This window comes from Saimiri boliviensis, chromosome 18 (genome assembly GCF_048565385.1).
Source record: "Saimiri boliviensis isolate mSaiBol1 chromosome 18, mSaiBol1.pri, whole genome shotgun sequence".
NCBI lineage: Eukaryota > Metazoa > Chordata > Mammalia > Primates > Cebidae > Saimiri > Saimiri boliviensis.
The window spans coordinates 4,815,001-4,842,597 of NC_133466.1; the positions used below are offsets into that span (position 1 = coordinate 4,815,001).

At 53.3% G+C, this 27,597-nt stretch overlaps 1 protein-coding gene across 2 annotated transcripts in view; it reads right to left on the reverse strand.

The window, feature by feature from the left end:
• The window catches only part of MX2 (MX dynamin like GTPase 2), a 46,438-nt gene extending 20,666 nt beyond the window's left edge, over window positions 1-25,772 (reverse strand). For both annotated transcript variants that reach the window (XM_074389242.1, XM_074389243.1), the window contains exons 1-5: window positions 25,668-25,772; window positions 11,489-11,808; window positions 10,688-10,880; window positions 8,070-8,204; window positions 6,029-6,183 (exon numbers count right to left, since the gene is read on the reverse strand). In XM_074389242.1, coding sequence (XP_074245343.1) covers window positions 6,029-6,183; window positions 8,070-8,204; window positions 10,688-10,880; window positions 11,489-11,737 — 732 coding nt within the window. In that variant the 5' untranslated portion in view covers window positions 11,738-11,808; window positions 25,668-25,772. The remainder of the gene's footprint in view (window positions 1-6,028; window positions 6,184-8,069; window positions 8,205-10,687; window positions 10,881-11,488; window positions 11,809-25,667) is intronic.
• Window positions 25,773-27,597: the final 1,825 nt, after the last annotated feature.

Below are 27,597 nucleotides of genomic sequence, written 5' to 3' on the forward strand. Positions count from 1 at the left end.
CAAGTACTGTGGCTCACACCTGTAACCCCAGCACTCTGGGAGGCCAAGGTGAACAGATTGCTTGAGGCCAGGAGTTCAAGACTCCCCTGTAGAGCGAGGGGCCACTGCGCAGTGACAGGACATGTGGTCCATGAAGTAGGGGGGTTGGATCGCATGAGATCTTGGAAGTTTCACGCTGATTGACATGGGAGCCACTGGGGAAGTTTAAGGAGTGACAGCATGTGACTTGTGCCTTAAAACACAAGAGCTGTGCTGGGAACACACTTGGGATGGGTACTGCCGAGAAGCGCAGAGGCAGAAAAACCCAGCAGGAGGCCTGCAGAGGCGGTGACCCAGGTCCATGATGGCAGCAGCTTGGGTGAGCGTGTTGGTAGAAGTGGGAAGAGGCATGGGCCTGGGCATGCTATTTGAAGCAGAGCCAGTAGGCTTTGTAGGTGGACTGGACGTGCCATGTGAGAGGAAAAGAGAAGTTAGGGCTGACCGCTTCCTGAGATGGGGATGTCTGTGGGGTAGGCAGATGTGGGGGAAGATCAGGTGTTGCTTGGACCCCCTGAGTTTCTGTGCTGATTAAATGCTCAAGGGGAGATGGTGAATCAGCAGCTGGAGATAGGAGCCTTGATTTCAGGGGAGAGAGTTGGGCTTGAAATAACGATTTAGGAATTGCTGAAGTGGTATTTACAGTCATGAGACTGGACTGTAGACCAGGGAGATACTAGGGAGAGGCTTCAATGGGCAGAGGGGGTCTCTAGAGCACTGCGCCATTTGAAGGTCCGGGAAGTATGTAAGAATCCGCTAAGGAGAGACCCGTGGGAGGGACAGAAAGAACAGAGTCAATGTGCCCAGATGCCAGTGAAGAAGACTTTCAACAAGGAGAGAATGATCAATTGCATTTGAAAACCAACACAACTGGTGGGTGAACTCTGCCAAGCGCCCATTGCTGGGCAGGCGGAGCCATACAATAAGGCTGTGGATACAGAAAGGCCTTTCACAAGGACAGTCTGGGGAGACAAATGGAACCCGCCCCGTTCCTTATGAGCATTAATCAGCTTTCACATGGAGGCGAGGCATGAGCAGCAGCAACGAAATGAAAGACACATGTGTTCTTGCTGGGGGAGCTAAGATTTCCATGAGTTCTCAGAAAAGTGGTGGGGAAGGCAGGGCACGCATGACCAGCAGTATGACCTTGGCAGTGCCTCTGGAAATCAAAGACAATGAAGAGTTTGAGACAAAAAAATATGATGGGAAAGGGCGGCGGGACTCCAGAAAGGAACATGATTGTGTGCAGGAAGCTCTGAGTCTACGACTAAGCTCGTCCAACTTGCTGCATTTTGTTGTTGCTCTGTTTTGTTTTAGGTTTTTAGCAGCCTGAAGCCGTGGTTTTTGGTTTCTGTCTCAAGGGATGAGGAAGGGGCTTTACTGGCCCAACCAAAAACAGAAACTAAGAACCCATGACTGTATTCTCTCCTTTGGACACCCCTGGACGTCCCGAGGAGGTCAGGCTCCTGAGCCACATGAGAGCTGAAGTTCCAGGAACATGGAGGAGGATGTTCTTTCATAAGCCCAGGATGCTACGGGAGGACAATGTCAAAGAATCGAGGAATTCCCAACAGTGGCTTCCTGGGGCCACCTGGAGGCCTCAGCCAGTTTGGGTAGGGCAGGGCCCTGGGGCTCCAGGGAGCTTGTGGCACCTGGATTGCCCGATCTATGGGATAGAGGTCTAGGACAGACTAGAGGGGCCCAAGGAGGGTGGGAAGGTGATGGAGAAGGAGATGTTTGGGGGCGGATTTCCAGGCTGGTCTCGACCCTAATTCTCCCCCTGCCATAACAGTTCTTACCCCCTGCTCCTTCACCCTCCAATTCTCTCACAGCCACAATGACAATTTTCATTGCTCCCTCTAAACTCCTGTGACCCTGTTCTCCCATGCAGTTTGCTCTAAGAAAACATAATTTTCTTTCTTGAAGGTGGCACTTATACCTGGGAAGGCTCAGATGTGGAGGGAGCATGCCGGGGCAGACCTCCTTTGATTGTGCTTTGCAGATTTTTTTTTTTTTTTTAAAAACAAATCAAAGGTTTGTGGCAACTCTGAGGTGACCAAGCCTACTGGTGCCACTTTTCTCAACAGCTTATATTCACTTTCTGCCTCTGTGTCTGGCAATTTTTGTGTGATTTCCAACGTTTTCATTATTATATCTGCTATGGTGATATGCGATCATCAATTTTAGATGTTTTTATTATATGTGTTTTGAGGTGCTTGGACCATGCCCATATAAGATGGAGAGCTTAATAAATGTTCTGACAGTTATCCAGTCTCTCTCCCTCTCTCTATTCCCTGAGACACAACAATATTGCAATTAGGCCAATTAATAGCTCTATAGTGGCCTCTTAGTAGAGTGGCTATATTAGTCTGTTCTCACACTACTCATGAAGACATACCAGAGACGGTGAAATTTATAAAGAAAAAGAAGTCTAATGGACTCACAGTTCCACATGGCTGGGGAGGCCTCAAGATCATGGCGGAAGGCCAAGGAGGAGCAAAGGCACATCCCACATGGTGTCAGACAAGAGAGCATGTGCAGGGGAACTGCCCTTCATAAAACCATCAGATCTCGTGAGACTTATTCACTATTATGAGAACAGCACAGCAAAAACCTGCCCCCATGATTCAATTACCTCCCACCAGGTCCCTCCCACAACATGTGGGGATTATGGGAGCTACAATTCAAGATGAGATTTGGGTGGGGACACAGCCAAGCCATCTGTGGCCTTCCTTTGACGCAAAGGAAAAGTTGCTTGTCTATTGCTTTAAATCAAAAGCTAGATTAAGTTTAGTGAGGAAGGCATGTTGAGGCCAAATGCTAAGCCTCTTGTGCCAACCAGTTAGCTAAGTGCTGAGTACAAAGGAAAAATTCTTAAAAGAAATTAGAAGTGCTACTCCAGTAAACGTACGAATGATAAGACAGTGAGACAGGGAGGAACACACACACACACTCACGCATACTATCTCACACTCACATTCTCACACACATTCACACACACACACTCACACACATTCACACACACACTTTCACATACACACTCTCACATTCACACACACTTTCACACACACATTCACACACTCACTTTCACACACACATTCACACACTCACACTCACTTTCATACACACACAGACACACACATTCACACACACTCACACACTTTCACACACACACACTCACAGAACACCACTTGCAGTTTATATACTCCATGTTTACAGGGATGGGGCACAAAATAACTGCATTCTTCATGTTCTACTTTGACAACGTCAATAACAAAATCCCTTCCTTTGTAATGATTTAAACAAGAATTCAATAAACAAAAGAAACTTAAGGTAGGACATTTTATTCCTAATTAGTTTTTTTTAATTTTTTTTTTTTTTTAGACAAATTCTCACTCTGTGGCCCAGGCTGGAGTCCAGTGGTGCAATCTTTGCCCACTGCCACCTCTGCCTCCCAGGCTCAAGCAATTCTTATGCCTCAGCCTCCCGAGTAGCTGGGACCTAATTAATTTTTATAAAATACTTCTCTTGTTCACTTGGCAGTGTTTTCATCTACTGCCACCCTTTCAGATAGAATTCTTTTTGGTCACCAGGACAAGGCTTGGTAACCGGGCACACTGTACAACGTGCATCGTAACTCACTGTTAGGGACTGACCAGCCCCATAGGGTGCATGGTTGTAATTATGAGCTGAAAATTAGAAATGAAAGAATGCAGAGGAACAAAGCCCTTTAGAAATCTGAAACAGAAATGAAAAGCTGAGAGACTGCACACATTTTCTCCCAATATTTAAAACAATGGAAAACTTTTGCCACCTCAACCCACTTGCTTTTGATGAAACTGTTTGAGATCAAACTGTCTCAGACCAAATCACATGGATCCCCTGCAGAGGAGAGGATGAGGTGGCAGGAGGAAGCTGTGTGATCTGACCCCACCTCTATTAGTCTGTTCTCACACTGCTCTAAAGAACACTACCTGAGACGGGGTAAGTATAAAGGAAAGAGGCTTCACTGACTCGCACTTCCACAGGCTTAACAGGAAGCATGGCTCCCAAGCCTCAGGAAACTTACAATCATGGGGAAGGACAAAGCGGGAGCAGGCACCTTCTTCACAGGCAGCAGGAGGGGACGTGTGTGAGCACGAAGTGCCACACTCTCGCACCATCCGCTAGGCTGGGCACGGTGGCTCATGCCTGTAATCCCAGTACTCTGGGAGGCCGAGGCTAGTGGATCACCTGAGATCAGGAGTTTGAGACCAACCTGGCAAGTGATGAAACCTCGTCTCTACTAAAAATAACAAAAATTAGCCGGGACTGGTGGTGGGTATCTGTAATTGTAGTTACTCAGGAGGCTGAGGCAAGAGAATTGCTTGAACCTGGGAGGCAGAGGTTTCAGTGAGCCGAGATCTTGCCACTACACTTCAGTTTGGGCAACAAGAACAAACCCCATCTCAAAAACAAACAAACAAACAAACAAACAAACAAACAAAAAATCAGCTCTCAGGAGAACTCCCTCACTATCATGAGAACGGCATGGGGGAAAACACCCCCATTATCCTTATCGCCTGCCACCTGGTCCGTCCCCTGTCATGCGGGGATTACAATTTGAGATGATATTTGGGTGGGGACACGGAGCCAAACCATATCATCACCCAAGGATCTGTTGTAGTCTCTAAGAAATCCCACAATTTGATGGATGAATCAATCACCCTCCTAGAGGGCTAAGAAATATGGAATTCGTCACTTAACTCAGCAAGGGATATGAGCGAATTACCCTGCTCTCAGAGAGACAGAGAATGGTGATTTGGATGTTGAAAAAGAAAGGATAAGCCCGCTAACCAAGATTCTGCCCCAAACAGCAGAGCTAGTGGGGGCCCCACCCAGGAGGCTCTTGGACCTATCACCCCTTAATTTGGTTGTGGTTGGGTTATCAACACTGCCAGTGTCTCCCATAAAATGGAAGGAGCCAGGAAAGTGGCCTCAGGTTTAGTACAGCAGGGCCTCATCTCCCCAACCTTCCCCTGCCCTGGCGTCCACTGTCTCCTTGACTTCCACATGAGCTGGACTGGCAAAGCGTGACAGGGCTGGTCTGGGGACCGGCCCAGCTCAAACAGAGGGTGTGCACAGGTGTTTTTGGACAACATTTGATTCAGGAACCTGAGCGAGGACTATGTTTTCAGGCAACCTCAGGTTTATTTATTTATTTATTTTTGAGACAGAGTCTCTCTGTCACTCAGGCTAGAGTGCAGTGGCACAACCATGGCTCACTCCAGCCTTGACCTCCTGGGCTCAGGTGATCCTCCCACCTTAGCCTCCCAAGTAGCTGGAACCATAGGCATGCGCCATGGCACCCGGCTAATTTTGTTTATATTTTGCAGAGATAGGGTCTCACTATGTTGCCTAGGCTGGTCTAGACTTCCCGGCCTCAAGTGATCCTCCTGCTTTGGCCTCCGAAAGTGTTGGGATTACAGGCGTGAGCCACCATGCCTGGCCTCATATTTAGATAGGTAGGTTGTTGGCTAGAAGACACAGCCCTGCTGTTGGCTCACATGTGTCCCTGTTGCCCGGCCATCCTCCCTCTCTTCCGTGCCTCTCCTGCCCCGACCAGAGGACCGCAGTCCATGTTCTGATTTACGTAACACTCATTTTAAAAATATTGCCAAAAAGGACAGATTTCAGGTAGAATCCAAATGTCTGCCCTCTTTTGACTGTCAGCACAGCTGTTCACAGCGGGCTCACAGTCCTGAGTGACTGGGCAGGCTGCGCACTCCCGTGTGCCTGCCAGTTCCCCGGAGTCCGCTTCTCTTTTTACTGCGACTTGTGAAGTCCAAGTCAGAACCTGGGCATGAGGCCCCACCTGGGCGGGTCCTACCTGAGACTCCTTCCTTACCCCTCAGTGTAAAGCTTCACTCCGGGAGGTGCACCAAGGCCCTGGGGACCTCTGACCTCTCCCCTACTTCAGCTAAGCCCAATCCCAAATTCCAGAAGGGCTTACCTGCAGTCCGATGTCTCGGGGCTGGTTGCCCACAGCCACTCTGGCGATGCCGGGAAGGTCAATGATGGTCAGATCTGGGACCTCAGGGGAGGTGATCTCCAGGGTGATGAGCTCATGGCTGATGCCCTGGCCATTCCCGGCCATGATGTTCTGGGCTGTGGAGGTCAGGAGGGGAGAAACCCTGAGCCCTCTTTAATGATCCCTGCGAAGAAGCAGTTACTGAAGGTAACAACTGCTTCTTTCCAGGGTTTGAGAGCTTCGGTGGGTCCCTGGTGTTTAGAAAATGTTTCAGAGAAGCCTGCAGAGGGATTTCAGAAGCCACTGAGATGGCTGTTTAATATGCAGGCGCACAGACCTACACTTCCCAAAAGACGAGAAGAAAACATACTGGTGTTAGCAATGGGACTGTGGATGCGTTCTGTTCCCTTTCTTCCTGCTCCTCAGCATTTTCCAGTGAATGCTGTGGTGGTTTTAAAATATGTCCACAAATCCTTCCACATTCCTCCCTTCAAAAGGTGGAGGCATGAGCGTGGCCTAGACATAGGGGCTTGTTTCTAACGAGTACATGCAGTGGAGGTCACCGTGCGTGACCAGTTCCTAAATGGATCATGGCTTCCTGCTTGATTCCTTTGGATGGCCAGCCCTGGGGAAGCTGCCTACCATGTCACAGGGACGCTAAGTAGCTACGGAGAAGTCCCAAGGTAAGGAAGTGTGCCTCCTGCCAACTGCTTTAGTGGAGATTGCCAGATGGTTTTCCAAAGTGGTTGCACCAGCTTACATGCCCACTAGCAGTGGGGGGGTTCCAAGATGCTGTTCTAAAGATGGCTTGGGTTTGCTCACTGCTCATTCTCACCCAAAACCTTTACCAAGGCGGCACACATGGAGTGCTGCTGGTCTGCTAGAGACAGCTCTCCTGGCCCTGCCCCACAGATCTCATGGCTGGAGGGACTCCAGAAAGATGTCAGCGAACATTGCAAGATGTACTGGGAGCACTGGTGTGGCTGTGGTGGGCACAGCCGGGGTACAGAACCTTTGCAATTTGAAGTTAGGAAATTTGCTATTGAGGGTATCCGGCAGCTACGGTTTTAGAGGGGTGAACACTGATATTGGGGTCAGGACTCTCTATTTGGGAAGAGATCCTTCCAGAAAGCCATTTGATTCAGGCAGACAGGGGTTCTCTGGGAAAGGGCTGAGCTCATGAGGTCATCTAGAGGCCTCCCACTCAGACGCTGCGTTTGCCATTCAGTAACACCAAAGGCCTTCCATGGACTGGGTTCCTCCCTACAGGGGGTCTTGGTACATTCAGGGTAGTTTTTCCAACTATCCTGGCTGAGTCCAGGATGGGCCATGCAGGCGGGACAGGGGAGAAGCCTTTAGGGAGTGTGAGAGGCTCCAGTGCACTCCAAGGGACTTGGCCACTAGGGCCCCTCGGGGAACAAGGCTGTGGACTCCGGGAGCAACTGAGCCTTTTCTGATCAGCCATGGCCAAGAACAAGCATCGAGAAACCTGCTTCACAACTGGACGAGCAGGGTCTGTGTTTGGAGGGGTGCTGAGTGGAAAGGTAGCTGGCCAGGGTTAGAGCTGAGCCTCAGGAAGACAAGTCATGGTTGTGGCAGCTGCGGGGGGACCAGGGGTCCTGCAGCAGCACTTCTAAAGGGGGCGCAGGTGACCAGTGATCCAAAGATGGAGTGGGGATTGGGCAGGTGAAGAGGAGAAGCCTGGAAGGAAGACAGGGTGAGTTCCCTGTGGAGTGGAGAAAGCCGGGGCTGGGGGAGGAGCGGGAGAGGACGGGCAAGACCAGCCACGTGGACTGCGGGCTGCCAAGGAAAGTCACCAGTGGGTGCTCAGCATGAGATGGCTCGATGAGAGGGGCCCTGGACAAGGACCTGGAGGGATGGTAGAGGTGACAGCAATGGGGGCAGCCCCATGCTGTCTGGGAGGTAAGTGGTCACTGTGGGAGGGACTCGAGGAAGAGGAGAAGGAAGCGAGGAAGAGAGAGGAGCGACTGCCAGATCTGAACCTCGGAACAACGTGGCCCACCTTTGTGTATCTCCTTCTCCACCTGGCTGGGGTCCTGCAGCTTTAGTTCAGTGTTCCGGTAGCTGATACTTCCGGCCCACGCCTCATGGGACTGCTTTTTCAGTTTCAGCACCAGCGGACACCTGGTTACGATTCCTGGACGAGAGGTTCCCCAAACACCCTCAGTTTCCTTTCAAAGAAGTGGCGCTGGGCCCTTCCCTCCTAAGACCTGCCCCATGAGGACCTCGTCTGAGCTTTCTGGCTCTCCCTGGGGCCTGGTAGTAAGTGAGGGGGTCGAATTGAGCAGGTGCAAAGAGGCGCAGGGCCCTGGGGGTGCTGCTGTCCTTGCGAAGTGTTCGCCGCCTGAGTGAGCACCCTGAGCTCCGGTGGACGTGAGCAAGTGGCCGTAGCCGCAGTCCCCTGTCACAGCTGCAGCCCTGAGCATGCTGCCCTGTAAGTGAGGAAGCGGATGCTGGAGCTCGGGCACATATCCAGGCTCCCCTTTCTTCCTGTGGCTGGAGTCAGCATGGCAGGTGTCTGCCCCAGGCCCTGCAATTATCCTGGTGGGGAGCCCTGGCTCGGGTGGGGGATGGGGGCCAGCCAGAATGTGGAGCAGTGAGACCCACCCCAGGGCCATGGAACCCCTCTCAAGGAGTGGGAAGAAGGCAGCGAGAGCCTGGAGGAGAAGCTGGACATCTGGAAGGAGGGGCAAGGGGAATCCTAACGGTCCCTTTGAGGCAGGATCCTCCAATGCCACTGAACCCAGGAAAGGTGGGAGCAGTGCTGAGCTCATTGGGGTGGGGGCCTTCACGCTCCTGCTGTGAAGCCCAGAGAACCCACATCCTTTGTCCCGTGGCCTATAGGGAGGTATTATCCCATCTTCCAACTAGGGGACTCACCCGGGGTCCCATGCCTGCCCTCTGACGTTCAGAGTCTCCACCCTGTAGTCTCCCTGCCCCAAATGCTGATCCCAGAGCACAGAGGAGGACTGGCTGTCACACACACACACTGTTACTCTCTCCTGCCTCATGCCCGGGGTTGACGGGCATCTTACGGGACACACTGGTTAAAGGATCAGGCTGCAGGCAGCAGCAGGGAGGCCAGGGGAAGGGCACTGTGGCTTTGAGGTTGCGGCAGGTGGCTCTGTGGGGTCCGGGCAGCCCTCTAGCAGATGCCTCCGGCCCGCCCTCGGGTTCTGGTTGGGTTGAGAAATGAGTAGCAGAGGCAGGAGAGGGGAGCCAGGGAGGAAGCGAAGGAGCTGGGCACTCTCTGCTGCCGCCACACCCCCCCGCCGCCCGCCCACCGCCCCCTCCCGCCCGCCCGGGACCCCTGCACACCGGCCTTCTCCAGGTTCTGGAAGCGGCTCCCCTTCCTGTCCCACCCGCTCCTTGGAGGCTTCCCCATGCCTTGCTTACCCCATTGTAAAAACCTCTTTCTAAACATTCTCCAGTACCCACTCTGAGGGGACCGCCTTTATAATTTTTCTTCATAAATATTTTGTTAAATTATAAACATTCAACGACTTCTACATTCTACATAGACGTGTAAACGTTTGTTTTTCCAAGGAAAAGGTATCTTATATCATGATCCTAGATAAGAGGCTTTCAAAACATTGAGAGAATTCTTTCAGAAGGCTTCGCCTGTCACCTAAAACTTATCGATTTAACCCGATCACAGAAATGCTTCTACTTTCCTACAAAGACTACTAGGAATAGACAGCAAGGCCCCTGCACCCGGACTGACACAGGGGCAGTGAGAGCTGTTTAAATGTGTATGGGGCATTTGGCCCTCTGCCATCAAGCCTGAGGAGCTGCCCTCCTGGGGCTCTCGCAGTGGCCTCTCTCTCCCAGAGGTGTGTCTCTCCCAGTGGCTTCTCTCTCCTAGTGGCCTGTCTCTCCCAGTTGCCTGTCTCCCAGTGACTTTTCTCTCCCAGTGGTCTGTCTGTAAGTAGCCTGTCTCTCCCAGTGGCCTGTCTCTCCCAGTGGTCTGTCTCTTGCAGTGGCCTGTCTCTCCCAGTGGTCTGTCTCTCCCAGTGGTCTGTCTCTCCCAGTGGTCTGTCTCTCCCAGTGGCCTGTCTCTCGCAGTGGCCTGTCTCTCCCAGTGGCCTGTCTCTCCCAGTGGTCTGTCTCTCCCAGTGGCCTGTCTCTCCCAGTGGTCTGTCTCTCCCAGTGGCCTGTCTCTCGCAGTGGCCTGTCTCTCCCAGTGGTCTGTCTCTCCCAGTGGCCTGTCTCTCGCAGTGGCCTGTCTCTCCAAGTGGTCTGTCTCTCCCAGTGGCCTGTCTCTCGCAGTGGTCTGTCTCTCGCAGTGGCCTGTCTCTCCCAGTGGTCTGTCTCTCCCAGTGGTCTGTCTCTCGCAGTGGCCTGTCTCTCCCAGTGGTCTGTCTCTCCCAGAGGTCTGTCTCTCGCAGTGGCCTGTCTCTCCCAGTGGTCTGTCTCTCCCAGTGGCCTGTCTCTCGCAGTGGCCTGTCTCTCCCAGTGGTCTGTCTCTCCCAGTGGCCTGTCTCTCCCAGAGGGGTGTCTGTCCCAGAGGCAGGTCTGTCCTAGAGACCTGTCTCTGAAACCCCTTGGTGCCTGGGGAAGCTTCGTGGCTTACAGGTGGCACCGCCTGCTCTAGAGGGAAGGTGGGCCACTGGAACTTACCGCTGCCTCTGGGAAGGGCGACTCCTGACAGCGCCTCCAGCACAGAGCTCTTGCCCGAGCTCTGGTCCCCGATGACCGCGATGGCCGGCAGCGCCAGGTCCTGCTCCACACCCAGAGCCCGCAGGGAGTCGATGAGGTCGATGCAGGGGCGCACCTTCTCCTCGTACTGATTGAACAGGTTGTGCTCGGGCCCCTGGGGAGGGCAGAACAGATGCCACTGCCTTGACCCTGAGGGGTTCCCAGTGTCATGGGGAAGCGTGGCAGCGTTTGCACAGCTCTGATGTTGGGCTGGGGTGCAGACAGGAGGCGAGAAGGTGGCTGTTGGCAGAGGCCCTTCTGTTCTCCTGCTGAGGCCTCGGGGGCAGCTGGGAGGATCTGGCTGCGGGTGTGCAGGGCATGCCTCCCGGGGAGGGGCTGGGAGCCCTGAGTTGGGAAGAAGTTCCATGAGGCAGAGGCTCCCAGCCAGAGAGAGGAGAGGGGCTGGGCTGGGGGCTGCAGAGCTAGCGAGGGTGGTGAGTGGTGAGCTGGCGGTATGATGGCTGTGGAGGAGGCTGGAAGAAAAGCCCCAGGAAGGGGACCCCTGCATGCAGAACCCCCAGACCCACATCACAGCAGCTCCTTGCCGCAGGAGAGTCTGTGTACATTCCTAATCCTTCTTGGACGTGACCGGGAGAGCTGGGGACACCAGCTGTGCAGGAGGAGCAGGCTGGCAGGTTCTGTGACCGTGGTGGGCTTACGTGACAGCCCTCTGCACTGGCAGCCAGAATGTCCCCTTTCCGAGCGTCCCTCCTCTGGGCTTACCTTTGCCCTCAGTTGGCTCCTGTTTCCTGGTGGTGGCTGATTGTTCAAATTGAGAAAGTTGAAGTTCTTGGCGACGAAAGCAGCGTCCTTCTCCACCTGCTGCCAGTTTGGGCCAGACATCGTTTGTCTTGGCCCCATGCTGAATGCCGGTGGTTGTTGCTGGAAGAAATTCATTTCTTTGTTCAAGTAGGGTTGGGGAGAAAATCGATTTATCTTCGGGTAGGGACAAGTCTTGCGGGCCTTAGACATGTGCTGTCTCCTGGTCAGAGCTGGGGGATGCTTTCTCTGCTACTTGGCACGTCCGATCTTCCTGACAAGCTCTGCAAAGACACAAGAGGGAGAGTGGCCCACATGCCACCAGGAAATCCTGCCTGAGGTGGCTCTTTTGCCAACCCCTCCTCGCCCCACCTACAACCTACCCCCTACACACAGAGGCAGAGTCCAGGGGTCCAGTGCAGGGCCCCCGACTGCAGGAGGGGCTTTTGGCAGCCACAGAGCACGAGCAGGATTTCTACCGGCCTGGCACTGGGGAACAGGGGCAGCGGACTCCACATTCCCAGTGGAGAGTCTCAGTGTTCCTCCTTTGTTACTTCTTTTTCTTTCTTCTTTTCCTGAGACAGGGTCTCACTCTGTCACCCAGTGGGGAGTGCAGTGGTGCAATCAGGGCTCACTGCAGCCTCAACCTCCCTGGACTCAAGCAATCCTCCTGCCTCAGCGTACCGAGTGTTTGGGACTAGAGGCATGCACCACCATGACCCAGCTAGTGTTGGTTGGTTTGTTTTTGGTAGAGATGGGATTTTGCCATGTTGCTCAGGCTGGTCTCAAACTCCTGGACTCAAGCAATCCGTCCCCCTCAGCATCTTAAGAGCTGGGGATACCGCCACGAGCCACCACACCAGTCTCCTTTGTCACCTCGGATGGTCTGTGCCATACATGGCATCAGGCCTCTGGGGCTCAGGACAGGCAGGAGAACCATTAGGTGTGCAGAGATGACAGGCAGCACCTTCTGGGCCTGCTGGAAGCCAGACCTGGCCCCACACCAGGCTTGGCCGGGCACGGGGCAAGTGTGGGAAAAGCACGTGTCGGGCCCAGTGCTCAGGCTGTGGCCTGCACTCAGCTATAGGCAGCACTGGGCTGAAACATACCTTTAACTGTCACGGCAAGCCTACACATTTGCGCCTTATCTGTATCTTCAGGGCCAAGAAACTGACAACCCGGAGGGCCGGTGACGCCTGAGCCAGGACTCAGAGCCAGGCCTGTGCTCCGGGCAGGAGCTCCCCACACTCTGGCTTGCACGGTATCCCCCTTTCCTCTAGCAGTGAGGTGGATCTAGGAGGCTGAATGGTGTCCCCACAGCCCCCACAAAATTGATGTTCACCTGAGCCTGGGAACATGACTTGCTGTGAGAAAAAGGCTCTTTGCAGATGTAATTAAGGTGAAGGTTTGGAGATGAGATCACCTGGATTTAGAGTGGGCCCTCGATCTCACCCCAGGTGTCCTCATCAGAGACAGGCGGAGGCATTTATACTGCACACCTGCCGTGTGCCGGGCGCTGGACACCCAGCCAGGACACTCTGCCACTTCCTTTGGTGCTGAGAATCTGATGGGGGAGGCGAGAGTCCAAAGCTGCATTCCCACCATCTGCACAGTACCTTTCCTGATGGATTCTGTCTCCCCAGCTGCAAGGTTTGGGACACAGAGACACACAGGGAGAAGAGCCTGTGAAGACACAGGCAGAGACTGCAGTGCTGCAGCCCCGGCCAGGGAATGCCAAGGCCTGCCGCGGCCACCAGGAGCTGGGAGGAGAGCACAGTTCCCCCTGGGGCCTCCAGAAGAAACCAGCTCTGCAGACGCCTTGATCTGGGACTTCCAGCCCCCAGGGCTGTGGGAGAACCAGTGTGTGCTGTCTAAGCACCCGGTCTGTGGTCTTATCCCATGGCAGCCTGAGCAGACTCATACAAGGGTATGAATCTGTATGTGCCAGGCACTTTCCACCACATGGATGTCGTGGTGACCAAGTCAGGCCAAGCCCTCACTCCTGGCACACCATCCTAGCCGGGAAACGCCAAAACAAATACACTAACCAACAAGGAACTCCAAGTGATGATGGAGTGTCTGGGGAAAGACAGGCGGTGGGTTTGAGATTCTGGGGTAAGGGTAACTTAGGTGCCCCCTGGAGGGTGTGCCCGGGGATGGGCAGAGGAGCGAGGCTTGGAGGAATTGGGAGCAGCTTCCCCTGCAGAGGAAATGCATGTGCAAAGGTCCTGAGGTCAGAATGAGCCCAGGGAATGGGAAGATGGTGAAAATGGGAAGATGGGAAGACTGGGGAAAAAGAGGGAGGACGAGGGCTCGCACGCCACGTGGGTGTGTGGGAGGCCTCTGGAGGGTTCTGAGCTGGAGAGTGGTGTGATGGGCATTCATGTGGGTAAGGAGACCAGGTACGATAAATGACACAGCCATGGCCAGGGAGGGCATGAAGAAGAGGGAAGGTTTACGCATGGCCAGAGTCCTGTGGCTTTGGGACAGACAGGCCAGGGCACAGGCTCAGGCTCTGTACGACTGGATCTCACATCCAGAGTTTCTCCCTTAAGCAACCTGCCACATCTGCTATCTGTGGGCACCTGCCGGCTTTCAGCATGGCAGCCTGGAGGAGTGGGGAGCCAGTCCCTGGGGCCACCTCCCACCCCAGCAGCCTGCGGACCACCTCCCTTTCTCCCAGCTCTCCGATGGACATGTTTCCGCGTGGCTCGTTAGAAGGTCCACGCAGGATGGAGCCGAGCCCTCCTCGTGGGGTCTGTGTGGGGGCCTTCCCCATCCCTGCTCACAAGCAGGACCTTCCTCCTGCTGCCGGGGACCACACGCCTGTGTGGAGGCTCCGCTCGGTGAGAAGCCGGGCTGGGCGACATTTAGGCAGCACGTCCTCCACAGGCGGCAGCTCCGTCTCCCGCCGATAAGGCCCCCGATCCGGGTGCAGGGTAAAGAATTAGAAAGCAGGGTTGGGGCCGTCCACCACAAGGGCTGTCCCTGGGACCCAGGGCATGTGCTGAAATCTCTTTGTGTGTCAATTTCCACATCTAGAAAATGGGGCTGACCATTCCCCTTGAGGATGTGGGAGGGTTCGGTGCAATTACTTATAGGAAGGCTCGGCAGCAAGCCAGGCACGTGTGGTGCAAAGGCTGGACGCCAGTGCCAATGCTGTCACGTGGCGCTGGTCTCTGCAGAGGGATGCCAGGCTTCTCACCACCCCCTTTCTTGGGAGGGCAGGGCTGCTGAGCCTGGCAGAGACACCCCTTTTTCGGAGGGCCCCTTTAAAGTCCTCCTTTTATTCTGGGGGGCTCTAAAAGACAAATCCAGGGGCAATGCCCTTTCGCAAACCATGGCTGTTTGCATGGGGTGGTGAGAGCCAGCTGGATTCTGGATGCTTTGAAGCCATGGTCAACAAGTCTGCTAATCTCGGCTGTGGTGCTGAGAGCAGAGAGGAGCTGGGGAGAGCCGGAAGATTTGTGGCCAGAGCCGCTGGAGGAGGAGCCGCACAGTTCCGGAGGGCCTCGGGCTGGTGACTGCCCGGAGCCTGGAGGGCCACGGCGGGTGTGGGCTTCGGCCTCCAGGACACCCTCATCCTAATGACCAGTCTCACCACTGCTCTCCAGTGCCTACTCCCAATAAAGCACAGAGAGGGTGCGGTGCACTCAAAGTCTCACAGTGCATTGGAGACAGCTGGGGCTCCTGGGCCTGGCAGACACCCCTCTTGCCACCCCCAATTCATCTGCCTGAGCTCCACGGCTCCCCTGATTGGGTTCCTCCCCATCTCTGAGCCACAGTTCCTGTTAGTGTGAGTCTTCATTCACTCCATAAACATTTATTGAGCGCCTGCTGTGTGTCGGGCTCTGGACACCCAGCCAGGACACATTGCCACCACTTTTGGCTCTGACAATCTGATGGGGGAGGCAACAGTCAAAAGCTGCATTCCCACCATCTGCACGATATCTTTCCTGATGGATTCTGCCTGTTTCCTGTCTCCACAGACACCATAAGGCCCCCAAGCGGGGCGGGGCAGGGATTTTTACCTGTTTTTTTGTTTTTTTTTTTTCACAGCTGTACCTGCAGCTCAGAGTACCTGGCATACAGTAGGAGCTTAATAAAGGCTGTGGAGGAAAAAACAATAAAAATGGTGAAAGCATTTCCCATATAGGAAACTGTCATGCACCCATCAAAGTGTCCTGTCTCCTAAGGTGAGCTATAATCCAGTGGCAAAGCTGTAGTCCTGACTGCAAGCTGCATTAAGAAATAAAAAAGGAAACATTTATGCAGAGAGCAGATAAGATGGCATTTGCAGCTGCTCATGATTTGGGGATTCTACAGAAGCACAGAGGACTCACGACATCTGTCATTGTCCCCATCAAAAATTAGTGAGGGATCAATAACTTATTGGAAACTACTCAACATCCAGAGGGGATATCAGATTCTAAAGCAGAAGCTTATAGTTCAGAGGCCATCCCAGAAGTCGAGGGCAATGTCTTTACTGACTTCATGCTAAAAAAAATAATGCTGTAAATACTATATTATAGTTCTAAAATAGTAATTGATGTCCATCCACCAAACTTTCAGAAAGAAAATTGGATCCATTTATAACTGACTCATAATCATCAATGCAAACTTCTGACAAGTAATACTGGCAAGCTCAAAAATGCTTTCTCAATAAAGGTGGAATCTGCTCATCTCAGGACACCTGCTTGTGAGCACCACAATCCTTCCTAGCTAAGTTACTCCAGAATTGTTTGGATCATGGAAAAGGTAAATTAAGTTTTACACGCAATGCATATAGGTCAGGAAATTTTCTGGAATTGGCTCAGAAAGCGGTAGAGTCATATCTGCAACCAATATAACCCAAGTAAGACTGTAAAGGTGAGACAGGGTCCAGAGCCATGGCTTCAGGATTGCAAGTCTTGCTAGACTTTCTATTCTCAGCACGGACAATACCTATCTTCCTGTAAAAAGACCGTGGGACTCACTGTCCTTGGGGGGGGGTCCTTCTTCCAACACGGACACTTCACGAATCACCCTCAGTATTTCAAAAATACAGAATCATTCCCATGCTGAAGCTGAGCTTGCCTGACTATAAAACGGCCTCAATCTCTCTGAGCTTTGGGCTTTGCCACGGCTTTACTGGCCATGCAGTCTTGGCCTTTATCTGAATGCGGAAGATTACTCCTTAATGCCTAGGTTGAGGATATAACAGGCTATTGGTGTGACCATCTCCGAGGGCTCACTGAGTCTAGCGTCCCACAGGATCATAACAGGATCCTGTATGCAACCAGGAGTAACTCCAGCAAGGCCTGACTCTGCTCCGTTGCATGCACACAGTGAAGCACTGTCAAGGATTCACCTCACACACCAAGTCTCGTGCCCAGAGGAGATGCCAGCAAGAGGAGATGCCAGCAAGAGGAAATGCCATCCAAACTTGTTCTGACCTCCAGCCTGGTCTGGGTCTACTGGAAGAGACCTCAAGGCAAAAAATCTTCAGTCCTTTCTGGAAGGAACCATCTCAGGTCCTAACAAATGCCAGGGCAGTCAAGATCCAAAGTGTTGGCCCAAGTGCTCACGAGTCGGTAGAAACAGGCAACAAACCCAGACCAGCGGGTCAGCTCACACAAATGCCCTCAATCCGAGACCAGCCACAAAGCCTCCAGGTGCAAAAACTAAGAGCTATGGACCAAGCAGACGGCTTTGGGAGTGGACAGCTTCCACTCGAGATGGTGAGGCCAGATAATGATTGAACGTACTGTGACTTCCACCACCGTGAATTTCTTCGTATTTTTAAGCATTATACTCATGGCTATTCTCTTTTTTTCAGGATCAGATCTCAATCCTGCAACCATGTTCTATGACTTCGCTTTTTTGTCTTCTTCCTCCCTCCTTCAGACCAAAACAGTGACTCAGCCCGTTCGGAAGTTTAGCCTCTTGCTGGATTCGCCACCCATTTCCAACCCCAGGAACCACACGAATCATGAGTATTCCCGTACTGAATTCCAGGCCATGTTTTGTGACACATAATTACCTTAAGATCCATAGAATAAGTATTCCTATGCCCAGGCACACACAGGCTGCCGTGATCACTCTTACCATAGAACACAGCCAGCAGGGCCGGGGGCCTGAGGGGAACAAACCTGCCCCCTTTATGAGCACCTTGATGATCTTCACATCCCTTCAGAACTGCTCTCAATTTCACTAAAGGCAATATTACCACATACTTAAATTTCTCATGAACAGTCATGATTTTGCCTTCTAACTCTTCTCTACTCACATAATACCGTTATGTAAACATGAACCATTTGTAAGAGAAACACACATGAAGAAAAATCCATGTGCATGAAGGCAAGATTGTTAAGTTGCCACAAAAGTGGTCATCGCTGTTTGCTGCAACAGAGCTCATGGGAAACTTTACCAACACCCCCACGCTGCCACACCCCAACAGTCCCATGTGAGTGCCCTTTTCCTTACATGGTGCCAATGCACCTCCATGCTGGCCTGAGGACCATCATCGTACTTTGGGGGCTCCTAGCAATACAACTGCAGGAGTCAGATCCTCTCCCATCCCATTTCCTCTGCTCTTCACAGCTTTCACAGAAGTAGCTTTGCTGGAAGTTAGAGCCACAGGTTCCAACAACGAACTTGAGAGTCTCTGACTTAGGGCTATCACAGGCTTCTCCCTTGCTCTGGCTGGAAAGACAAAGCCCAGGAAAAGAACCTATACCCACCCGCCATGGTGGGATGGACGACCACCCAGCTTTGGCCATGCAAGTCGGTGCCCGAGCTCTGGAGAACACTTCCTGTTGCTTTATTACCTTCATCGAGTCTAGCGAGAAAATCCCCAAATACAAACATTGGCTTTCCAGATTAGAGAGCAGAGCTTGGAATCTTTTCTGGCTAAAGGCAGGCTGAGGGGGCGCAGGCTCCCTGGAAGTTCCCAGACAGTACTGATGGGACTGTCCCTGCTCGCTGCACAGCCGTGGGGCGGGTGGTGGAGGGGTCGGGGGGAGGTACATGCTGTTGTGGAGAGAGGAGCATGACTGACTGGAAGGCTCCGTGCTGGGTGCGGCATCATACCCCATGCGGGGTGGCCCTGCTTTGTACTGAACGCTGCTGGGCACCAGCACCCGCAGGAAAGGCCTTAGGGTGCCGCAGCCCCAGAGTGGCACCTCACCTCTCGGGAAGACCCGTTTCAGAAGCTCTGAGGCCAGCACAGCACGCCCCGCTGCTGGCCCAGCGGCTCTCAGCAGCTCTCCTCCCTTGGGACAGAGACTGCTTACTCTGCCGGACTCAAAAACCTGCCCCGCCCAGACCTGGACTCCCCTCTCTGCAGTGGGATCTTCACTCGGACCCTCTGTCTCAACCTTTCCCAGTGAGCTCCCACCCGGTCTTATATCCTCCCCCTGCAGCTCAGACGGGTGAACCTGCCAGCAGAGCCTGCGGCTCCTGGGCTCACAGCCCCACCCGGGGCCGCCACTCACTGGGAGGAAAGACCAGGGCTGTGTCAACAGCCCCGTGGCCACTCAGCCTCCAGCCTCAGTCCCAGAGGTCCAGCTCCACAGGCCTCCTGCACCCTTCTCCTCCCATCGGGGCTGAAAGCACTTCCTGTTTTCAGAACCAGTGCTGGGTTCATCAAAAGTAATCTGATGTGCAATCCATTAAGGCAGAAGGGCTAGGCAGCAGTTTTATGGGATCACCGAGAGGTGAGTCCATCTAAAGTTGGCACGAACAGCTCCCTCCCCTGTGGAGACCTTCTCAGGGAGTACAGGAGGGCTTGGCCAGCACCCAGCACCCCAGTGAGCCTGGTGGCACCCGCCCGAGCAGCTGAGATCTCAGGCGGCCTCATTCCTCCCGTCTGCCTGGGGTCTGAACTCCCAGACACTACATCCTTCAGGGGCTGAGAGTTAGAGCCAGATGCCCTTGGTGACGAAGCCGGGGGTCCAGGAACAAAGCCGAGTGCTGATGGGAGGTGACAGCTCAGCTTCAACTTCCTCCCCTCCATGGCAGAGAGAGCAAGGGAAAGGAGGGTCCTTTTGTGAAGCCCAATATTCTTCCTTTCACGTTCTTTTTTAAACATTTGTAAAACAGTCGCCACCCTCACCCTCATTTTCAGGAAGGGTGGGCCTTGCTAAGCACACCACGAGTTGATTGTGCAAGTTTGGGAGGACAGGGGCCGGACACAGATTGCTCTGCAAAGCAAAGGGCTGAGAAGCTGCAGGGGCGAGGCTGTGAAGGGCGGAGGCGGGAGTGAGCGGAGGGCTGACATGCAGGGGATCAGAGGCCCCTCAGGCCCCCTCCCCACTGCAGTTTAGGGAGGGTTTCCAGACACAGGCCTGTTGAGTAACGAGTGCAGGGTTCGGATTGTGTGGCGTGTGCCTGGTGAACCATCTGTCTCCCTACACAACCTTCAGAAATAGCTAGAGCGCCTCTGCATGAGTCGACTGTCTCGGGAGCCTGTGGGCTGGCTGGGTGCCCCTGGAGGCTGACGGAGACCACACGGAAGAGCCAGGTGACACATGGACAGGGGGACGCGGGCTGTGCACACAGGCAGGAGGGAATGGAGGTGGGGGGCTCACGAGGCTCATGGATGCAGGCCTCTGCTTTCAGCAGTCACTGCACTACACGGTGGCTTCCTCTCCAGGGCTCTGACCCATGTGGGAGCTTCTGGAGCCTGGTACAAATGCAGAGCATGGGAGCCATAGACTGTGACTTGAAGACAAAGTGCAGGTCTTGAGGGAGAGGAACTGAAAAACCAAGAAGACAGCTGGTGAGAGAAGAGAAAGGGGAAGACGAGGCAGCCGTCAGGGCGCAGGGGACACCGAAGTTAAGAGTTAAGACAAAGATGAGGAACAAAGTGAGGCCAGAACCCAGGACGGGGCGACGGCGGGCCAGGCTGGGGGTGATGGGTCAGGAAGGACAGCAAGGCCTTGACAAGATGCAGGGGACCCGGACAGGAGGCGAGTCCAGCTGAGCGGGATGGCCAGCTCTTCGTGTGACAAATGACTCCGTACTGCTGAGCTGCACGATTTGGAGTTGCTGTCAACTTCAAGGCAGCTGTGAAATCGGGGGGCTGCCAAATATTTTCAAGGGGTGAACAGGCCAGGCGTCTAGAGATTAAGGAGCATGCATTCAGGATAAATCGAAAATCAGTAAGAAAACAGGAGGGGATCCTTTCTTCTCAGAGGATGAAGCTTGTGAAGTCCCTCCTTCTGATCGGGAAACAAGAAGGGACTTGGTTTTTTGCAGCTCCCACACTAGCAGGCTGCGCTGCGCCTTCCAGGTTTAGCTGGCGATGATTCTGCATTGAACACTGTCCTACAACATTTCCATCTGATTCTGGTTCCCCGGTGGAATCAGTGCCTGCAAAACAGCCACTCAACATGGTCCTGCCTGCCTCCCAGCACTGTCAACAGAAAGTACGATCCCCTGGAGAAGGTCTCTGCTCTTCGTTTTGTTTGTTTAATTGCACTCAAGAATATATCCATGAATTTAATTTCCTTAACATAAGAAATTGTATTAAGATTGTATTAATCTCCCTAATATGCAGTCACAACGAATTACCTTGCAGAAGCCCCAGCTAGTCGAATCTGCTCTCCCGGTGAATCCAGGAGCTCCCTCTTGTTCAAGAGTGAGAGGAACAACTGCCCTCTCCTCCCTTAGCCTTGGCTGTGGGAGGCTGAGCGCCGAACGCTATGGTCAATCAGAGCGGCCCTTAATCTCACATGATGTCACGGTCCTTCTCACAGGTGACTGTGAGAAGCCAGCAGGTGACGGATCCTGAAGCAGAGTGAGGGTGTGTGTGTGAGGTGAGCGGGGAGACTGATCCTGAAGCAGAGTGAGGGTGTGCGTGTGAGGTGAGCAGGGTGACTCATCCTGAAGCCGAGCGAGGGTGTGTGTGTGAGGAGCCAGTGGGGTGACTGATCCTGAAGCAGTGTGACAGTGTGTAAGGCGAGCAGGGTGACTGATCCCGAAGCAGAGTGAGGGTGTGCGTGCGAGAGGTGAGCAGGGGGGACTGAGACAAGTCCAGGCTGAGTGAGGAGTGGGAAGTGGGCTTCTGCGTGCCTTCATCCAAATGTCTCCTTTTGAGGAACACTTTTGCACTGCTGGTGGGAGTGTAAATTAGTTCAGTCACGTGTAAAGCAGTGTGGTGATTCCTCAAAGAACCTAAGACAGAATTATCATTGACCCAGTATTATATACCCAAAATAATAGAAACCATTCTACCGTAAAGACACACGCACATGAATGTTCATGGCAGCACCATTCACAAGAGCAAAGACGTGGAATCCACCTAAATGGCCATCAGTGGTAGACTGGATTAAAAAAATGTGGTCCATATACACCATGGAATACTATGCAACCGTAAAAAAGAATGAGACCACGTCCTTTGCAGGAACATGGATGGAGCTGGAGGCCATGATCCTCAGCAAACTCACCTAGTAACAGAAAACCAAACCCCACATGTTCGCCATCATTAGTGGGAGCTAAACGCTAAAATACACATGGACACAAAGAGAGACACCTGGGCTGCTTGAAGGTAGAGGGTGGGAGGAGGGAGAGGAGCAAAAAACTACCTATTGGGTACCACGCTTATTACCTGAGTGATGAAATAATGTGTACACCGAAGTCCCATGACACAATTTGTCCATGTGACAAACCTGCACGTGTAGCCCTGAACTTAAAATAGAAGTTAAACAAAGCAAACAACCAACAAACACATTGTCCTTTTTTATGAGGACACCAGTCACGCTGGACTAGAGCTCAGCCTACTGCAGAACGATCCCACTTTTAATCACACCCACAGAGACCCTGCTTCCAAATCAGGTCACACTCAGAGGTCCTGAGGTCAGGATGTGAACATGTACGTTTGGGGAGTGTGATGGTTGATACTGAGTGTCAGCTTGACTGGACTGAAGGATGCAAAGCACTGATCCTGGGTGTGTCTGTGAGGGTGCTGCCAGGGGAGATGAACACTTCAGTCAGTGGGCAGGGAAAGCAGACCTGCCCTTAATCTGGGTGGGCACCATCTAATTGGCTGCCAGCACAGCTAGGATATAAAGCAGGCAGGGAGATGTGAAAAGAGAGCCTGGCCTAGCCTCCCAGCCTACATCTGTCTCCTGTGCTGGATGCTTCCTGCCCTCGAACATCAGACTCCAAGGTTCTCCAGTTTGGGGACTCAGACTGGCGCTCCTTGCTCGTCAGCCTGGAGATGGCTTCTTGTGGGACCTTGTGATTCTGTAAGTTAATAGTTAACCAACTTCCCTTTACACACACACACACACACATACACATACATATATACACACACACATACACATACATACATATGTATATGCACACATACACACACATACACAAACATACATATACACACACATACATATACACATACACACATATATACACACACATACATACATACACACACATACACACATACATATACACACACATACACACGTATACACACACATATATACACACATACATATACACACGTACACACATACACACATACATATATACACACATACACACATATACATATATACACACACATATACACACATACACATACATATACATACACACATATATACATACACACACATACATATACACACACATACACACACATACATATACACACATGCACACATATACACACACATACACACACACACACACACACACTCCATTAGCTCTAACCCTCTAGAGAACCCTAATATGGGGATCTAGTTCAATCCGTAACATGTGGGTAGTGATTGAAAGCACAGCAAGAAAATCAGCCCGAGGCCCAGGCTCCTGCAGCGCTGCCCCGCCCCCACACTGTCCGCGTCCACGTTTGGGGAGCCAGTGCCTCCCCAGTGCCTGAGATGTGCTCAGTCCATCTTCCACCAGGGTCCTCAGGGGCCCCAGCAGGACGGTGGAAAGGGCAGCCTGGTCACGGTATTGATGTCTATTGAGGGGTAGGAAAAACTCTAACTACAAAGGGGAGGCAATTTCCCTACAGAGCGCTTTGCAAAGAGAAACCTCTCCCTCTAGGCGCGTCACTGGGACGGCCCTCGGGGCGGGGGAAGGCTCCGGAAGCTGGCGGTTACGGAGCCCAGGCAGCGCTGAGGTGAGGGGGTCCAGGCAGAGGTGATCAGAAGTCATGGTGGATTCATGACTGACACTCTCTGATGGCCCCAACAAGGGCAGCAGCCTTTGGCTCCAGGACGCTTTTGGGTCTATCAGCTCCCCAAATTCTCAAGGGAGCCTGTCCTGCAGATGAGGCAACTGGGCCATGGGGAGATGCTGGGGGCCTCGCGGGGGCCCCAGCCTGGGGCTGGGAATCGGGTCTCCAGCGCTCTCTCGGAGCCACACCTGACATTGCACCCCAGAGAGCTGAGATTTGAGGACAAGCGCACACATTCCCTGCTGAGTTTGGAAGCTGGATTGAGACTGCCCGGATCCTGTAAACACCATTACTGGGAAAGATGGAAATGGCTGTGCGAGATGTGGTGGAGCCTGCTGAAGTCTAAGGCAAGCTGTGTCCTCCACACGGGCACAGCCACTATGGCTGGCATGTGACCAGTCCGAGAGCTCTGCAGGGTCCCGGGCACTGGGGGCCACTCTGCTGTGCCCCTCTGCTCCAGCCCCAGCTTCACTCACACAGCGCAGGGTCCTGGCTGCCCAAGCGCAGGCACTGCACGTGACCTTACCTCCCAGGGCTCACCTTTTCAAGACCACTTGTTTTTCACGCACTCAAAGATATTACCAAGCACTAAGTCCTTGGGACACTTAGTGAGTCAAGCAGACAAAGATCCTTGGGGGGGGCTTGCATTCTAGGGCAAGGGCCAAACCCGAATAAAGCTCACATACATCCTGGCCAAGGGTGGAGGCTCACACCTGTAATCCCAGCGCTATGGGAGGCAGAGGCAGGAGGATCAGTGGAGCCCAGAAGTTTCAGGCTGAAGTGAGCTATGATGGTACCATGGCACCCAGCCTGGGAACCAGAGCAGGAAGACCCTGTCTCAAAAAAGAAAACGACGACAGAAAAAAAGAAGATTGCACATGCCAAGGGAGTCAAAAGTGCTTCGGGGGTGGGGTGGGGTGGGAAGTAGGGCAGAGTGAAAGGGAAGAGGGTGTGAGGACAGATAGCTCTTTTTAAACTGCTAGAGACAACATTCTAAACACAAAACAAGAAAGAACAGTGTTTAAAAGGTGTCATCAGAGCCGAGTGGGTGGCTCACTCCTGTAATCCTGGGGCTTTGGGTGCTTTTTTTCTACAGAAAAAATAAAAACCAGGTGTGGTGGCGCGCACCTGTAGTCCCAGCTACTCGGGAGGCTAAGGTGGGAGGATCCCTTGAGCCTGAGAGTCTGAGACTGTAGTGAGTCATGATCACGCCACTGCACTCCAGCCTGGGGAACAGAGCGAAACCTTATCTCAAAAAAAAAAAAAAACCCCAAAAAACAACAACAAAAAAAACGGCGTCATCGATACCACCATGTCTCCTTTCTGCTCAGTATCAATTATAAAATGAACTTCAGCCCCCAGAGTACAGGTGATCTAGGGTGCAGTGGGCTAGAGTGCTGGAGTTGGCCCTTACTGCTGGGAACTGGCCACTGTGGGAGCATTCACACCATGAGAACAGAGAATCCGCAAATGCTGGAAATCAGGCACCACCCCCTCCCCTGCCCTGCCCCTCCCCTCCCCATGACAGCCAATTTCCCAGCATATCACCGTCACCAAAGTCATGTCAGAGCATCACAAATACCACAAGAGAAGGAATACCTGAAGCCCTCCGAGACAGCTTTGGGGCACAAAGCTCCTTAACCCCCAGACTTTGTAGGACACTGAGCAAAGCTGTCCTAAAGACCACCACCTTTGGCCAGATCAGGATAGAAGCCACCCTGCCCCCAGGGCCAGCCACTTCCCCTCCAGAGCCTCTCTCTGTGCACAGGGCTGCTGTGGGCTGAAGCCAGCATGGGCCCTTTCTGCATCTCACACCAGAGGCAGCGTCAGAATCTTATCTTCACCGCTCCTGCCTCCCAGCACAAGCCACGTTCACCTGGCAGACGTCATGTCACTCGGGAAATGTTTTAAAGGCGCATCTGCCGTGCCCCAGACAGAAAGCAGCCCTCCCCGCACTGGCCCGGCTCTTACCGCGGCAGGCTCAGGACAGAGACCCGGCAAGTCCTCTCTCCCCTTTCTTCCGCCTCATTTTTATGTGGCGTGTGAACCACTCCCTCCCCTGCTCCGTCACAAACAAACAGGGAGAGAAATGAAACTACTTGATCTGGCCACAGAAATGAAACTGAATTTTCACCACGCTCTCCAGATGACTCAGACCATGGTCCTCACACTCGAGCTCCATCCAAATCCTGGGAGAGCTGTGAAGACGGGTGGCTGCCCCCTCTCCCCCATCACCCTGACAGTCTGATCTAGCAGGTCTGGGTGGGGCCTGAGAATCAGCATTGCTAATAGATTCTGGGGGAGGCTGGCATTGGGGCAGCTCCGAGTGGCTCGGCCACTGGAAGGCTCTGCACTAACAGCGACCAGTGACCAGTACTACCTGTGTGGCTCTGAAATGTGAGTACTGCGATCAAGGAACCGGCCTTGGAACTCCATGCGACTTGAATGAATACCTGTGTGTGGCTCAGGTGCAGGACCTCACTGACGCAGCGCTGTTACAGCCGGGGGACGTGGTCTCAGGTACATGACCTGCAGGGGCTGAGCTGTCCTGCTTAGCTTCATGCCTGAGTCACACCTAATGAATGTCACCTCTCTCCTCGTTAGGTGTGGAAAACTCAAAGAAGAGGGTCCACAGCTTTCTGCAAGCTCCCGTGCTTGAGATCCCTGGCTCATAACCAAGATGGCTTTCTTGCCATTGGCAATAAGGAGGCCCCAGGACAAACCCAGGCTCCGGACCTCAGCCCCAGCGGCTGCACGTCACCTTTCTGGTCCTCAGCTACTTCACCTGCAAAAGGGAAGGTGCACAACCGCGTGGTCCCAAAGGCTTCCTGCTCTGCGACCAAAGTCAAGGATGGCCAGGCACTGCCATCACCAGAGCCAAGAGGTCTGGGAACCTCCAGGAGGGGCCCTCCAGACCCCGGGGAGGGGACCAAGAGGATGCTGGGAGGGAGGAAGTCGGCTCTCAGCTCTCCTTTCTACCCATGATCCTCTCCCAAGCAAAAATCAACACTATACATTTTACAAAATAATCCTGAGCACCTCTTTGCTAATTCACTGTAGTGACTTCCCTTGAGGGCTTAGCTTTAAAGAGCATGTGTAGAGACTTAAAAATGTTTTTCAAAACCTTGGCATTCGCAATATTAATACCGGGAGATAATCATCAGGGTCACCTGTCCCTGAACCAGTTCTCCTGCTGAGAGACTGGGGACAGAGGCTGAGAAGTGAGGGGAGGAATCTTGAGTATCAGACTTGGCAGGGTGATATGGCATTTGGTTTCTTTAGGAATGTTTTTCACAACAGGGCCTGGGCCAGTCTACTGTGTGCTTCCAGGAAGGCACAAAGAAAGGCCCCAGAAAAACCGGACAGAGGGACAAGAGCAGCCCAGGCCAGCTGAGGGGACCCTCCACCCTCTGTCAAGGCAGCATCCCTCTCCTGCACGCCCCTCACCAGCAGCCCTGGGAAGAACCAGAGGTGCCTGCACACGCGAATGTCAGGGCCAGGGTTCCTTGTGTTCTGAGCACCAGGCGCTGAGGATGGAGGAATGTCCTACACAGTATCCAAGCGCAGGTGCCGAGGCGGGAAAGACACGGCTGCTCAGGCCTCTGTCACAGCCGCCAGGCAGGGCTCTTCCCTCAGCTCCACGTCAGGGAGCTTCACAGTGCGCAGCGTGGTAAAGAGGGGAGGTCCAGAAGCCCCAGTGCCTGCCATCTGCCCTGCCACACTGACTGTATGGAAAGCGCCAGCCCCTGTGTGCTGATGAAGTCCCTGGCCACCTGGAAGCACCTGCAGCACCTGGGGCCGTCCGGAGCCGGTGTGCACCGACCGTCCCACGGCCTCTCCAATCACAGGAGAGATGGAGCAAATGCTCCCCTGGATTAACAGGATGAAGGAAACGGTAGAG